The sequence below is a fragment of the Nesoenas mayeri genome, assembly GCF_963082525.1.
Source record: "Nesoenas mayeri genome assembly, chromosome: 1".
In the NCBI taxonomy this organism is placed as follows: domain Eukaryota; kingdom Metazoa; phylum Chordata; class Aves; order Columbiformes; family Columbidae; genus Nesoenas; species Nesoenas mayeri.
This window is the reverse complement of record NC_137541.1, coordinates 182,628,269-182,643,381: the sequence shown is the minus strand read 5'-3', so window position 1 is coordinate 182,643,381 and position 15,113 is coordinate 182,628,269. Positions and strand designations below refer to the sequence as shown.

At 43.3% G+C, this 15,113-nt stretch overlaps 1 protein-coding gene across 1 annotated transcript in view; it reads left to right on the top strand.

The window, feature by feature from the left end:
• Positions 1 to 5,533, top strand: part of SIAH3 (siah E3 ubiquitin protein ligase family member 3) — a gene marked incomplete at both ends in the record, with an annotated part of 47,414 nt that extends 41,881 nt beyond the window's left edge. The window contains one exon of the mRNA XM_080361642.1: positions 4,940 to 5,533. Coding sequence (XP_080217768.1) covers positions 4,940 to 5,533 — 594 coding nt within the window. The remainder of the gene's footprint in view (positions 1 to 4,939) is intronic.
• Positions 5,534 to 15,113: the final 9,580 nt, after the last annotated feature.

The following is a 15,113-nucleotide window of genomic DNA, read 5'->3' as shown; positions in this document are numbered from 1 at the left end:
GGTTTTTTTACATAAGAAGAGCACTGTGTGTTTATAAATTGCTCTTTGCCAAATTACTTGTTCTGAAAGAGAATTGAACCGTAATAAGCTGCATTATTAAACAGAAATTTTTCTGTGAGTGGCAGAGCCTGGTTTCCTGTGGTTTAGTGCCTCATGGTGGGATTATCTCATGTCTAATGAGGAGCACTCTGGCTGAAGCCTTTTCTCCTGTTCATAAAGTTGTTGTCTCATGTGGATTCTCTGGTGTCTATAATACATTTGGGATCAAACTGCTGTTGTTTACATTCCCTCATATCTGACAATGTAATATTGCCCACATGGCAAGCTGTTCTTCCCTGAAGATGTAAAAGCATCATACTTCTCTACCCTGCTGCCTCTTCTCACAAAACCGGTTGAAAATTAAAGCCTTTGAGACTTCTATCACAGTATCACAGTATCACAGTATGTTTGGGATTGGGAGGGACCTCAAAAGATCATCTAGTCCAATCCCCCTGCTGGAGCAGGAACGCCTAGGTGAGGTTGCACAGGAACATGTCCAGGTGGGTCTTGAATGTCTCCAGAGAAGGAGACTCCACAACCCCCCTGGGCAGCCTGTTCCAGTGCTCTGTCACCCTTACTGAGAAGAAGTTTTTTCTCAAATTTAAGTGGAACCTCTTGTGTTCCAGCTTGATCCCATTGCCCCTTGTCCTATCATTGTTTGCCAACGAGAAGAGCCTGGCTCCATGCTCATGGCACTCACCCTTTATATATTTATAAACATTAATAAGGTCACCCCTCAGTCTCCTCTTCTCCAAACTAAAGAGACCCAGCTCCCTCAGCCTTTCCTCATAAGGGAGGTGCTCCACTCCCTTAATTATCTTGGTTGCCCTACGCTGGACCCTCTCCAGCAGTTCCTTGTCCTTCTTGAACTGAGGGGCCCAGAACTGGACACAATATTCCAGATGGGGTCTCACCAGGGCAGAGTAGAGGGGAAGGAGGACCTCTCTTGATCTACTAACCACCCCCCTTCTAATACATCTCAGGATGCCATTGGCCTTCCTGGCCACAAGGGCACAGTGCTGGCTCATGGTCATCCTGTTGTCCACCAGGACCCCCAGGTCCCTTTCCCCTACACTGCTCTCTAATATGTAATTTCCCAACCTATACTGGAACCTGGGGTTGTTCCTGCCCAGATGCAGGACTCTACACTTTTCCTTGTTAAATTTCATTAGGTTATTCCCCGCCCAACTCTCCAGCCTGTCCAGGTCTCGCTGGATGGCAGCACAGCCTTCTGGCGTGTCAGCCACTCCTCCCAGCTTAGTGTCATCAGCAAACTTGCTGATAGTGCACTCTATTCCCTCGTCTAAGTTGTTAACGAATATATTGAATAATACTGGCCCCAGTACTGACCCCTGAGGCACTCCACTAGATACTGGTCTCCAACTAGACTCCGCACCATTGACTACCACTCTCTGGCTTCTCTCCTTAAGCCAGTTTGTAACCCACCTCACTACTCTATTGTCTAGACCACACCTCCTCAACTTAGCAACTAGGATGCTGTGGAGACTGTGTCAAAGGCTTTCCTGAAGTCAAGGTAGACCATATCCACGCAGTTAAATTTGACTGAAATTGGCCAATAGGCTAAAATATAATTGAGAATAATACTGGACTGACACAACAATATAATAACCCTAATTTTATCAGGTAATCAGGCAATAAATGCTGGAAAGTAAATACTGGAGCAGATTAAACACAGAAAAAATGTTCATAAATATTTATTTAAGAATTTAAATGCATTCAAGGTGACCATATTAGGCCCATTTTGCATTTTAATTGTAGAGGTTTGATGCATAGCCATATGAAAGGCCAACAAGGGAACAGATGCCCCAAAAGTAACACTCATACCTCAAAAGAAAAGTAAAATAATAGTTTTCTGTGACACGTTTTTCAGAGACAGGGAATTTTTAAATGTTCCCTTCAGAATATTACAAAATTTAGAATTCAGAAACAGAAATGTTGAATAATTCAGAAACCAGATTTTGAAGATTGTTCTCACCTAGTCAGAGAATAAAAATAGATCATGTGTTTTGTGCTAGATTTCCAGAATTTACAAAAAAAAATGAACTGAAAAAAAGTCAAGCCAAAAATCCTTTGCTGAAGTGATTAATGGAAAAGTTTTGAAAATGTAAGATGTGAAAGGGAATTCTCCATTATTTGCACACATACACACAAAAATCACAAATTAAGGCACGAAGAAAGACACATTGAATAAATCATTCATCATAATTTATTTTTACAGTTCCTGAGCCATAGAAAAGTGCTTGTCATCAAGTGATTTTTGGAGATACTTGTATTTTCTTACCTTGGATACAGTTTAGATGGATGAGTTACCATTGCTCTCCATGCTTATCAAATTAGGAGGATGCATTTTTAAATTCAATTACATCCTCAGTGGAAATGGTTTTTCTGACTCTGGTAATCTTTGGAGAGGAATTATGCACAGTCTATAAAGCTTCACATTTCAAAACCTAATTTTGAATGTTATTCAAGAGGTTAATTTAAGATTCATCTTCCTAAAGAGGAGTTAAATAAAACTGATAGAAGGCTGGAACTTGTTGAGTGGTTGAGAGGTTTATCAGCATGTGAGTATGAGTTCATTAGTTTTAATTAGTATAATCACTAATGTTGCATTAACAGTTTGGTGAGAGAAAGTAATTGCTCACACCCACTGTATTAGATTGGGAGATTAGAATTCATTTTATGAGGCAATTAGCATTTCAGGGATTTTTTAAAAGGCTTTTATGATCTGCCATTGCAGTAACCTCCTTCACCAAAAAGAGTTTAAATTAACCATAACTTTCATTCTAATGGGATGCAAAAATTAATGTAGAATTAAGTGTGAACCAGCAATCCCACTGTGATAAGCAGGCAGCTAAATCTCGATTAGTTTATAATGACCTATTTTATTTCCCAGACAATGACAGTCATTTATCTGTCCTCAATTCATTATCATCTTGGAAAGTTTATATTCTTGAATTTTATACAGCAAAACAAATAAAATATGAGGAAAAGTAGAACAGTGGTATCAAAGTAATAATTCTCCAAAGAAAAAGCTGCAGGGTTCAATAATGGGGCTTAAATAGTCAATTATTCTTCATAGCAGATATCAGAGACAGAAGAAACAGCTCAATTTGACACCCAGTGCCTTGGAAAGAACGATGAATTTCATAGTAGCAACAATCACAACCCTGCTCTGCCTATCACATCCATTGGCAGTTACTGACAAAATGAGAATGAATATACAGCACTTTGTAATCCTGGTTGGCAAGGAAGCCCAGGTCATCTCAGTGTTGGGACAGTTGACCCAAGAGGTTGCCTTCCAAAACATCTGGAAAAGCAAAAATGAAAGTTCTGATGTGAAAACTGCTTGAAATATGAACACTTGTTCTCATGGCAAGGCTGTAATGAAAGTCATCATGGTATCCATGGAGAGATGAGACAATGCATCATTTGCAACATATCTGGCACCTGTTATAGGGGATTATGCTTCTCCCTGGTTAAAAAAAAATCTCTGCTCAAAAGTAGCTGAATAAAGCCAGTATCTGCTATGACTTAGATGTGGCATGGAGGAGGAGAACTGTTAGAAGTTAGAACCATACTATTTTTTGTGTAATTTTGGATACATATGTTAAAATAAGCAGACATAGGGCTGTTTCCAGCTGATTACATGAATATTCCTAAAACATACATTAGAGCAAAATGGACATGTATATATACAGGTACTCTTCATGCTTATACTCCTGATAAGCATCTCCAAAGGAGTTCAGAGGGAGACAATGTCCTTCTACATTTATGTATCTAAAATTTTGGTAGAACTAGATAGATGGGATCTCAGCTTCAGTTGCTCAGGCCGCAGCCGGTGCCACCTTTAGAAGGTGAATTAGTCCAGCTGAGACCTGAACCCACCACTGGGAAGGACTGCCTCCATCTACTGACTGCAGATGCAGTCCAAGGGAACCAGGTTTTTGTCTCCAGTGGCTGAAGTAAATGCTTAAAATTGGGTAGGGCAAATCATGACCAGCATGCCTGTGCCTTACAGTTTGCCTATAGAGTTATTGAGGAGAGTCATTACTCTTTCTGAATAGCATTACATGTGAATGCACTTTTGGTCAAATAAGACTTTCTCATTTCTCTTCAACAACATCCACTTGACACGGTTAGAGGCTTTCACTTCCTAGTCCTCATGTGGAATTATTCTGCAAGACCTACTGCCTTCTCAGCTAGCTGTCTTACCTTAATCCAAATTTGCTTTAGTATAATAGTGCCCTTAATTTGCCACCCATCCACCTTTGAAAGACATTTAAGATTTATGGAGATAAGTGTATCAATTAAGCACAAACACATTGACCAAAAAAAAAAAAATTAAGGCATAATATACAACAAAACCTGACTTGTATTTCACAAATTATGGGTGTTATAAAGCATATTGTTTCAGGAGAAATGCCTGTATTTACTAGCGTGTTTCATTAAAGATTAATAAAGCCATACATATTTCATTTTCTTCTTCTGAGCTGCAAGAGCCCTAAATATATAAAATACCCCATTCTGTACTTGCTTTTCTGTGATTTTTTTTTTCTTTTTTATCAGATTTTTCCTCCAAAAGCAGTGAAATTTTCTTTTAAACACATACATCACTTTCATTTGAAGTGACCTATCATGGCTCAAATACTTTTTCTCTCCTCCTGGAGAACAAGGCAACTGCCAGCACCTTCTGCTGTGCAGATGCAGGCCTGCACTGCCCTTGATCTCAGTCTGGCTTCCACACTGCTGAGTTCCTGGTGTTCTCACTGGTGTTTTAGGTGGGGTATTAGGTGGCTGGTGTCTATGGGGTTTGTACCTTGCATATCTCCACCAGTTCCTGGTCCACCTGCTATCACATGTAATTTCTCTCTTCTCATAGTATGCACCGACCCGCTGTGCAGCTGTGCAGACATCTGCGGAGCAAAGTGTCCTCCCTCCCTGTTATCACCACGAAGCCGTGCACGACCCTCAGCTGGTTCCTTGCATGTGCCCGCTCTTCTCCTGCCCGTGGGAAGGGCACTTGGAGGTGGTGGTGTCCCACCTGAGGCAGACCCACCACATCAATATCCTTCAGGGGACAGAGATTGTCTTCCTGGCCACGGACATGCACCTGCCCGCACCCACAGACTGGATCATCATGCACTCTTGCCTTGGACATCAGTTTTTGCTGGTCCTCAGGAAGCAGGAGAAGTATGAAGGCCACCCCCAGTTCTTCGCTACGATGATGCTGATTGGCACACCGACCCAAGCTGACAATTTCACCTACCGGCTCGAGCTCAACAGGAATCAGAGGCGCCTTAAATGGGAGGCGACCCCCAGGTCGGTACTGGAGCGTGTTGACTCTGTTATTTCAGACGGGGATTGCCTTGTGCTGAACACTTCCTTGGCTCAGCTCTTTTCTGACAATGGAAGCCTAGCGATAGGAATTGCAATAACCACCAGCAAAGTTCACAACACCGAAGCTGAAATGTGAGCGGGAAGCGGAAGAGGAGGGGGAAAAATGGTGCTCTAGCTGCCTTGTGAGAGCAAGAACTTGCGGACTTTTTGGGGGGGTCTCAGGTCTTTTATGGTATTTAGTACTTGTCCACAGTGGGCATTATGTAAACATCCTGTGGTTACAGTCTCTGTGTAATGTATTTACCGTTTTGTTAATACAATTTTATGAGAAGTTTTAAAGAGGCTAATCAATTTATTGCTGCCCTCCAGCAACACTGGAAGCAACACTTGCTCCTGGAAAGGGTACCCAGGGTGACTCATAGAAACCTTTGGTCTGAACATGCTATATGCAAATGTGTTTCCTTCATTTCCTGCCTAATTGCCTGGTATTAAGGAGGTCCTCTGCCTAGTAAAAGGTAAAGTATTCCACTAATGGACAAGAGCACCCAGATTTCCATATTACCAATAGTGATTTAACTCTTGCACTCATATTACCAATAGTGATTTAACTCTTACACTGTGGTCACAAGCAAACCCTGGGGAGCTGGCAATTTCAGAGCTCCTTTCAGCTTCTGAGAAAGCAACCTTCACCACCCAGACAATGAAATCTTCAGAAGAAAAAGTCACCACCTCTACTGAGCCAGGGCCTGGGAAGAATCATCCTGCATTAAATTGGGGATGACATCTAATGAGTGGGTGGTGAAATCTCACTCTTGTGTCATGATGGGCAGTGAGAGGCTTGCTAGATGGTCTGGCTCCAGGATAGAGATAACCGCAGCCAGCCGCAGGGCCATTCACCTTTTTAGCTGTTATTTCCTTAAACATTCAAAAAGAGATTTTCAGAAAATAAAGTACCAGGGCCATCCTAAGTTGTGTACTGATCTTGCTATTGAATTCTGTGCTCCTCAGACCCACAGTGTATGCTGCTAAATATTGATTTTAAACAGTGCATCCAGAATATCTGCTTGCAAACTGGCTATGAGATTTGAAATATTCACCTTGAGAAATAACCCTATTTTTTTTTCTTCCATACACTTGGGGGCTGGTGATGGTTATTTTCTTCTGCTGAGTGTGTTTCACAGATGGCAACAGCCACAAGAAGACACAGGCTTCTCTAAGAGCTTCTCCCTTGGATGGCTCCTTGGGGAGTGTCAGAAGCAGGTGCTGGCCATCTCCTGACACTTGTTCCCATCTGCAGTCAGGCGTGTCTCCTCCATAGCCAACAACAGCAGGGAAATCCCACTGCAGCAGGTAATGTGTTGAACTATGGGGCTCTACAGTGCCTGTGACATTGAGAAGCATGGGAAATTGTCTTTTCCTGTTTTCTCTTCTGCCCATGGGTGGTTGTGGCCTGGCTGCTCTTGAATGCTTTTTTTGAGAAGCATCTGGCGGCTTGAGTCATTTAGTAGCTAGAGGGACTGAAGGTCATTGCTTGAATCTCTTGAAAAACCAAAGAAGAAAGGAAAGCAAGCTGAGTTCAGTCCTTCAGTGTTTCAAAAGGCATCTCGTTGTGGTGAGCTTTGAGTAAGCAAAAACACTGATGCAAATCTCTCCCACCTGCTGCTCTCCTAGGAATTATTATAAATGACGCGTGAAATAAAACAAATTGCAATTTTCCTGAGATGAATGCTACGCAGGTAATGTCTTCTGAGTTGCAGATGCACCTCGCCTCCTTCCTTTGGCTTTTGCAGCAGATCACTGCTCAGAGGAGCTAGGGTCTCTTCAACAGGCTGCTCATGACCACTCAAGCTGAGGTCTGAAGAAGAAGCCTCAGTCCCTGTAAGAGTATGCTGGGGCACATCTTCACAGCTCTCTCACCTCTGAATTTGGGGTGCCAAGGAGACATGCTGTTTTGCAGTGCTTCACTGGAGCACACAGGCTTTGGAGCGGTTCGTTGTTTCCCTGCGATGTTAAATATTCAGAACCAGCAACTGCTGCCCTTTCCCTAAATGATAGCTATGAATAAATCATTGGCATTTTTGTGGACTGCAACTGGCTTCTCCAGTTCCTCCGGCAAATATTCTACTGCTGAATTAAAACCAAGCAGAAACAATAAAACCTCAATAAAAGCAATTCCTCTAGCTTAAACTTCCTGAATTCTTTGTACACTGTGGTAAGAAACCTAATACAACTCTGCTTTTGTTGCCTGATCACAACCGGTTCTTGTGGAAGGACTATTCCTCAGGTATTCACTTGTTCCAGACTATCTACTTCTTGCTAGTTGGCACCTTTTATTCTTAAATTATCTACTGAAATGAAGAATGAGCTGTTGGTACTTTTGGGCACACCCCTCGCCAAAGGACGAGGTGTTTCTGGTAGGATGAGTGTTACAGCAGCAGTTCTCTGGGATGGGCATCTCCATCCCTTGCCAGCATCCTGGTTTTCTGGTTTCAGTGCAGTACGAGACACGGTAGCAATGTGGCCCCCGGCATGGACCTCTTCACATCCCATGTGTCCTTCTCCCAGTGTTTTCTCATGACCACATCAGAAGTTCAGCTTTTCCATTTCCTTCCCAGTCCTCCCCCTCATCTGGTGGCCACCCTTCTCAGCTCATTCTCAGGCTCTCAACCTGGGTCTCACCTTTCAACTTCCACAGCCCAAGGTGATTCTTGCCTCTTCCTTTTTTTGCCTCTTGGGTGCTGTTGCTTAAATTGTTCTTGCTGCTCCTTGCAGCCAAACAAGTAACCTCCTTGCTTGGCTCTCTCCACAGCTGCAAAGCCCCAGCTCTGGCAGGGATTTCAGAAATTCAGATACATTGGAGTACTGATGAAAATATGCCCAGTAATACCCCCAGTACCGAAAAGGAGGACACATTTTTGAGAGAAAGAAGACAGTTGCCTAAATCCAACCTTCATAAGTATCTCAACATAAAACTCAAATTTTTAAGAGTATATTTAAGGACTTTCTGCTGTGGAAGATATTCTAATTCTGTCATAATTCAAAGCTTATGAGCAAACCTTCACTGCCATAAAGCAAAGGTGAAGCAAATAGTCTACATGTTGGGACATAAATCCTAAAATACTGGTAAGTAGGATCAACAAAAAAATTCAGTTTACATGCACTCTGATAGTGTCCATAATATGGCATTTTTTATAGCTCTCTACTCATGGTTGAAAGGCAGCTGTAGCTTGGCTTCCTAAATCTGGGCTGAAATTGAGGCTCCTATAATTCATTTTGTACTGTAATATTTTACATCTTTATAATGTTTTATACCAGTCACTCCAAATTCCTTCAAAAATGTGAACAACACAGTCTTACACTTACATTTCTTTGAAGTAAGGCAGTACCCTTCATTTGGTACATGAGAAAATGAGGTGTTGCAAAAATTGTTATGTGGATGTTGCAAAATTCTGTTTCCCTGTCTACCCGAAGGCAGGTTTTGGGTGTTTTTTTGGTTTGGTTTGGTTTGGTTTGGGGTTTTTTTAATGTTTGTTGGGTTTTTTTGTGGGTTTTTTTTTTTTTTTTCAGATATACAAAATGGTGTTTGGGATTTTTTAAGAGTTTTTACATATCTGTGTTCCTGGGTGGATTTTCTTGTGCCTAGATTAGTAAATTGCAACAGTAATTTCATCAGGCTGAGCCAGATGAATAGCTACCAGACCCACTAGAAAACCTACTTTGGTTCTTGTGCACTATCCATCAGACACAGTGTGAATGTTAATGTCAGATCTGCAGTAAAACAGCATTAGTGCTTTCAGCTCAACCCCATTATGAATCAAGCTCACATCATATATCCATGACTCCTTATAAATCAGCTGAAGCATCCTGAATCTCATCATCTTGAAGATGACAAAGGATCTCGCTGTGCCAGTGCCAGCTGGAGGGCTTGCTGAGAAGTAGGGCAGTAGTCCTCTTCCCACTGGACTCCGATATCACATCCTCTGTTTCATACCACCCTTTATGAATACAGGCCTACTGAAGAAAGGAGGGATGGTAAATTATGAAGAATGAAAGGGTTATAACAAGATGAATGGTTTACAATAAATTGCCAGATACTGCTGCATGGCTCTCTCTTTTGGACATCAGAGGAATGAAACCAAATTGACAGTACTCCAGTATAGGTGATTTATCTGCTTCTCTAGCCCATAAAACACCTGAAAAACACTTTGATTGGAGAAGAGTCCATCAAAACAGACTTGGAGATGCACTTCTGCTCCACTTGGATCAGAAACACCTTCTCACGTGGAGGAGCTGCAGCTTCTGAACCGTTCAAACACAAGCATAAGCTTATAATCCCCTTTTTTTTAAATCCAATTAACTCCGAATGCTAACACCATGTGAGTGACAGGTGAAAGACAGAGATTGCCACATGTATCATCACAAGAACTAATCACACAAAAAGATGATTCATCTTCTGTAGAGATGACCCTGGAGAAAACAAGAGGGTTTCAGAGCAGGGTAGCACAGGGTAGTTCCTGCAGGCTCCAGAGACAAACATATACAACTGAGGGAAGAGCTCAACCTCCAGACAGAAATGTTACAGAATCCACTTGGAATGAGGTCACAGCGGGAGCTGTCATGAAAATGATCAGACCTCCTAAGAGTAGCAATTCAGTGAGGAGCTGAGGCTCTGTGCAGGGACGTGTCTTTTCACATCAGCACCGTCTACCCAGTAAAAGGGTCTCTCGTCTGCTGGGAGCCTTGTCTTGGGAGCCGTGCAGATGAGAGGATCAGCCCTTGGCACTGTGGGTCTGCATGCAGATGGCCCTGATGCTGCACAGTGAGTGCAGACACTCAGACTCAGTCCTGCTCCACACCGAAGTGGATATCCAGCTACCTGCAGCTGCTAGTGGCTCCTCCAGGTCCTGGCACCTAATATTTTGTTGTCTTTCCCCTGCATAGCTCCCACCAAGGAAGGAAAGTATTTGCTGAAAACCACTCAAAAAACCTTTGGCAGAACATCAAATTAAACCTATACCTCATACTCTTGGTTAGGATTATGATCAGTCATTCTTTCTCCACAAAGGCAATAGATTAATGCATAGCTTTTTTATAGCCGTTTGGGCTTCGCCGCTCCAGAACAAGCATGTGAAAGATTAGCAGGCAGTGATCATCTTCAAGAGAAGGATGAGGACTACCACCCTTTGCAAAGATGGCTGTTCTCACAATACTTTCACAAAGGGGTGCCAAGCTTCAAAAAAGAACCTAACAAACCTTAGTGGGAAGCAAATAGAAAACACCAATTGCAAAGCCTGCTGTACTTCGACTGGAATGAGCTTTTTATCTTCTAGGTACTGAAAATCCTCCTGAGACACTGCCTATCTGAATATATCACTTAATCTTGTAGAAAGCCCCAGGACCGAGGGGTTCTTGCTGTTAGAAATTGCATCAAGTAACCTTATTGGAGATGAATGACTTTGAACTTTCATGGCAACAGTGATGAACTGCTTCAACATCCATGTGGTGCAGGCTGAAAAATCAGAGCTTTTAGACAAAGAAAGAAACCTATTCAAATGCAAACATGAGGTTTGGGGCAGAGTTTTCAGGTAAACCTAAAAACATTTTCTTTATTGCTGCAGACTGATTGCCTGCATAGCAAGAGTAATTTCACTGCCAGTCAGGTCCTGTTGGCCTGAGTTAAGAGAAACTCAGATATTCTTCCTTCCTCTACTAGAGGGAGACCACTTTAAAAAGTAAAGCAAGCACTGTCATATATGAAACATGTCTGGAAAGGATCTTTATTTTCAGACTGAACTGCTTGGCCAGCAGACTGTAGGCAGAGTGCAACATCTCTTCCCCCAGAGGGTGTTGGAGCACTGGAACAGGCTCCCCAGGGAGGTGTCACGGCCCCAAGCCTGACAGTGTTCAAGAAGAGACTGGACAACACCCTCAGACACATGGTGTGAACTGTGGGGTTGTCCTGTGCAGGGACAGGAGCTGGACTTGATGGTGCTTGTAAGTCCCTTCCAACTCAGAATATTGTATGGTTCTGTGATCTCCTGTCTATTTAGGGTGCATCCAGAGCCACAAGCACAGCCTATGGAGACACTTTCTTCATGTTACAATCCCTGCTTCAACTATTGAAGCTACCAGCTGCCAGCCAGCTGGCTTGAAGTCTTTGATGACTTTAAGACTGTTCTTTAAAAATCTACTAATATCAACTTTTAGGCCAAGGTGTTTTTAGGGCACGAGACAGTGAGGCTCCACTGAGGCTCTGTGAGGCTCATCAGTGTGTGCATGGGAGGGATGCAGGCAAATACTGCGTCTTTGCCTCTGCTTTTCACAGCACTGGACACACCTGCAGGAATCCTTCTGGATCTCTCCCAATAAACTGTGGCAAGTGGCTGGACCACAGAACTGGATGACACCAATTGTAGATATGTTCAGTCCAACAGCAGCCAAAATCGTTGTGAGTCCCTCTCTTAGCTTTGTGAATTAAAACAGCATCTTGCACAGAAACATCAGGCCCATTCTTATCTCCATCAGATAGCTTGGGATTCATCCCTGGCTTCTGATGATGACAGTAGGCTACAAAACATAACTAGGTGGTACTGCATCTTCCACAGTAGTATCTTGATGCACAGAAAGGTCTCTGGGAATCAAAGTAATAAAAATGAATAATTGTATAATATACTAACATAAAATAATAATGCAGTGAGGTCTTTTAGGGCTGATAACATCTTTAAAAGAAGCAGCTGATCCTGAAAGAGATCATTACTCAAAATGAGCTTCGGGTGATGCCTGTGCTTCTGCCTTATTGAGATGTGGAAGAACATAACCAGAAGAATGACAGTCTCAGAACTACCCTGATTACTCAAAGAAATGCTGAACTAAAAAAAATCAGCTAAGAGAGTCCTGAGTGCAGCAAGACTAAATTGCTATTGCCTCTGGGCAGCAGTTTCTTGTGACATGAGTCCTTGGAAAAGGATTTCCAGTAAGCATAGAGGGTTGAATTTCAGCAGGTCACAGCCACTGCTCTGTCACTCCCATAGTTTTTGCAAAGAAATACTTAACTGGTACTTCAAAAAAAAAAAAAAATAGCGTAAGTATCTAGTGAATGGTGTGACCAGTGTCAGAGCTGTCAAGGAGATTAATCCATCTCCTCTGGGTAAGCCTCCATGAGGCTCCTCTGCTGGCTTGTCAGAAGATAGGGACAGCCCCAGGTCCGAGGAGGACCGGCTGTGTTCCTGACAGCCTGTAAATTGTTGTTGCTGTTGTACAGCGATTGTGTGTGATAGCTTCCATGCTGAAACCTGGCAGAGATTAAACCTGGGCCCTCCAGCAGTTTATGTCTGTACTGGCTGATGTTGACAGAGAAGTCTGTGAGTTATGGCAAACTCGCCAGCCCTATAGCCTGTTATGCAGAACTGACATGTGCCGACCGGTGGTGATGTACACACTGGGAGGTCATGTTAAGAAGATTTCTGCATGTGGTATGTCCTTAGTGTATTGAGGGTGAGCACTTAACCATACTGTCTGTGCTGCGTCACATTTCACCTGTGATTGCTCCTCACATCTCACTCCTAATTGCTCTTCCTCTCTCAGCTGGAAACCTGGAGGAACCAGAGCTGAGTCACCAGCAGTGCAGCTGTCCAGGACACTGGGGCCAGCACAGATGCACCACAGGGGGTGCACATCCTGGAGGGCACATCATTGTACACAGAGAGAAACTCCAAATAGCACAGATACAAGTGCTGAGAAGTCCTTGAATACAAGCCTTAACTTCAGATATCCTCCCATTCAGAGAGGAACAGAGATTCCTTTCTCCAAAATGCACTTGTCTTCATTGCTGAGTTCACTCAAGCTGCAACCTAAGTGAAGGTCTTACCATGGCTCATTTAATTTCCCTGTGTGGTGATGGTTACATTTCCCATGCAGTTAGGGGCTGTCAGGTCAAATGAGTCACACTCCGGGCTCTCAGTTCCTCGGTGATGTACATGATTTCTTTGCAGCATAGGTGCAATGTAGCTCTTCTCCAGACCTGATGTTGTCCTCCAGGAACAGGCTTCTTGCAGAAACCACACGTACACCGTCCAGCCACGAGGTCAGAATGATCCTTTCCAGCCATAGATCTGTGAAGTCATTATGCTAACACTGCATTGCTCTGAGGTCCATGATCTGACTACATGTGAGCCAGCACAAGCATCAGAAGCCATTCTACCACAACAGTCTCAGCACTTTACCAGGTTAAGTCACTGGCTCAGACCACGGTGGGTCAACTGCCCATCTTGGAGCTAAGTTAACCCTACCAATTGCAAGCATCTGCAAGGCTGATATACTGTCTGACACTAAAAACAAACAAACAAACAAAATTTTTCGTGTCCTGATTGTGCCAAGCCAACACAACAGCCAGTTCTAGAGAGAGGTCTAAACCATCACAGCTAAATTAGGAGCTACACTGCAGAAGAAAGTTGACAGTTGGACAAAATCTAACTGAGATACAAGGAGTGGTGGAGTTCATCAGGTGCTGAAAACAAGAAGAAATGGAGAGACACTGATGAGGAGGATTATGGCCAAGTGCCCAAATGCAAATGTGACAGGAAAAAAACAGTCCTAGGTTACAGGTTAAGAGGTTTTTCTGGAGTAACCTTTAGTTTTGGCGATAATGCCCTGGCAGAAAGCTGACACAGCTTGGCTTTCAGACCTGTCAGGCTGGGCAGCAGCCAAGAACAGCATTTATTAATTACATATAAAGTGAGCAAATTGTCCAGGGAAGACAGTCAATAAACATGGAGCCTCATGGCACCATTTTCACAGGGTGACCTTTCAAAGTATAATTGCATATTAAAGGACTCGATGGTAATCATCTCTGATCAGAGAAGCACTAACCAAGATGGCTTCAGAACGTATTTGTTGTCAAGCAGGAGTGCATTGGAAAATGGCTGTGTAATTAAAGGCTGCTTTTGGCTAGCTCTCACATGAGGCCATGATCAGGAGAGGTCCTCCTGACTCCTCAGCTACACAAATATTTGGTCTCAGGTCCTCTAGGGAAAGGCAGAAATAATGGTGGTAACACTGAGAAGCATTTTCATTGTCACTAAAATGCCTATGGCTTACTGTTCTTTTCTCATCCAATGGTGACAACTGCATTCAAATCACTTTGTCTGGGGAAGATTTTGGTTGTGGTCATGGTGACGCATGATCCTTGGAACAGTCCTTAGTCCCTCAGACCACACACTTCTGGCTGCAGCTCCAGCTCAAACACCTTCATGGAGTATGAGGCCACCACCCCCAAAGCAGAAGACCTGGCTGTCCACTCATCACCTTACTCAAGAGCAGTCCCCTTCCCTGGCAAGTAGCCTTGCCTCGAGACCAAACACCCCACAAAACTGTCCTTATTCCTTCACAGGCAGCAATCCCATTCCCTTGCAGTGCTTAAAGTCTCTCACTTCAATTCTCCTAAAAAGAACCCAAAACATCTCTGTTATCTCAGTATAATTGCACAAGACTTCATTTCCCCAGAGGGCTAGGGAATCCTGGTGTTAGATGCCACGTGTCATAACAGTGTCCTTTCCCAGGACAGACACATTTAACCCTGAGGCAAACTAGTGCAAGGCATTGCGATGTGCGCAGCAGGCAGAAAACAAACAAGAAACTGTGAGACGGGCTTCCAGTTCCAGTTATGGTAGAAAGAGGCATCAAGGAAGACAATGAGGAGTGAGTGGAGCTGGGCTGGC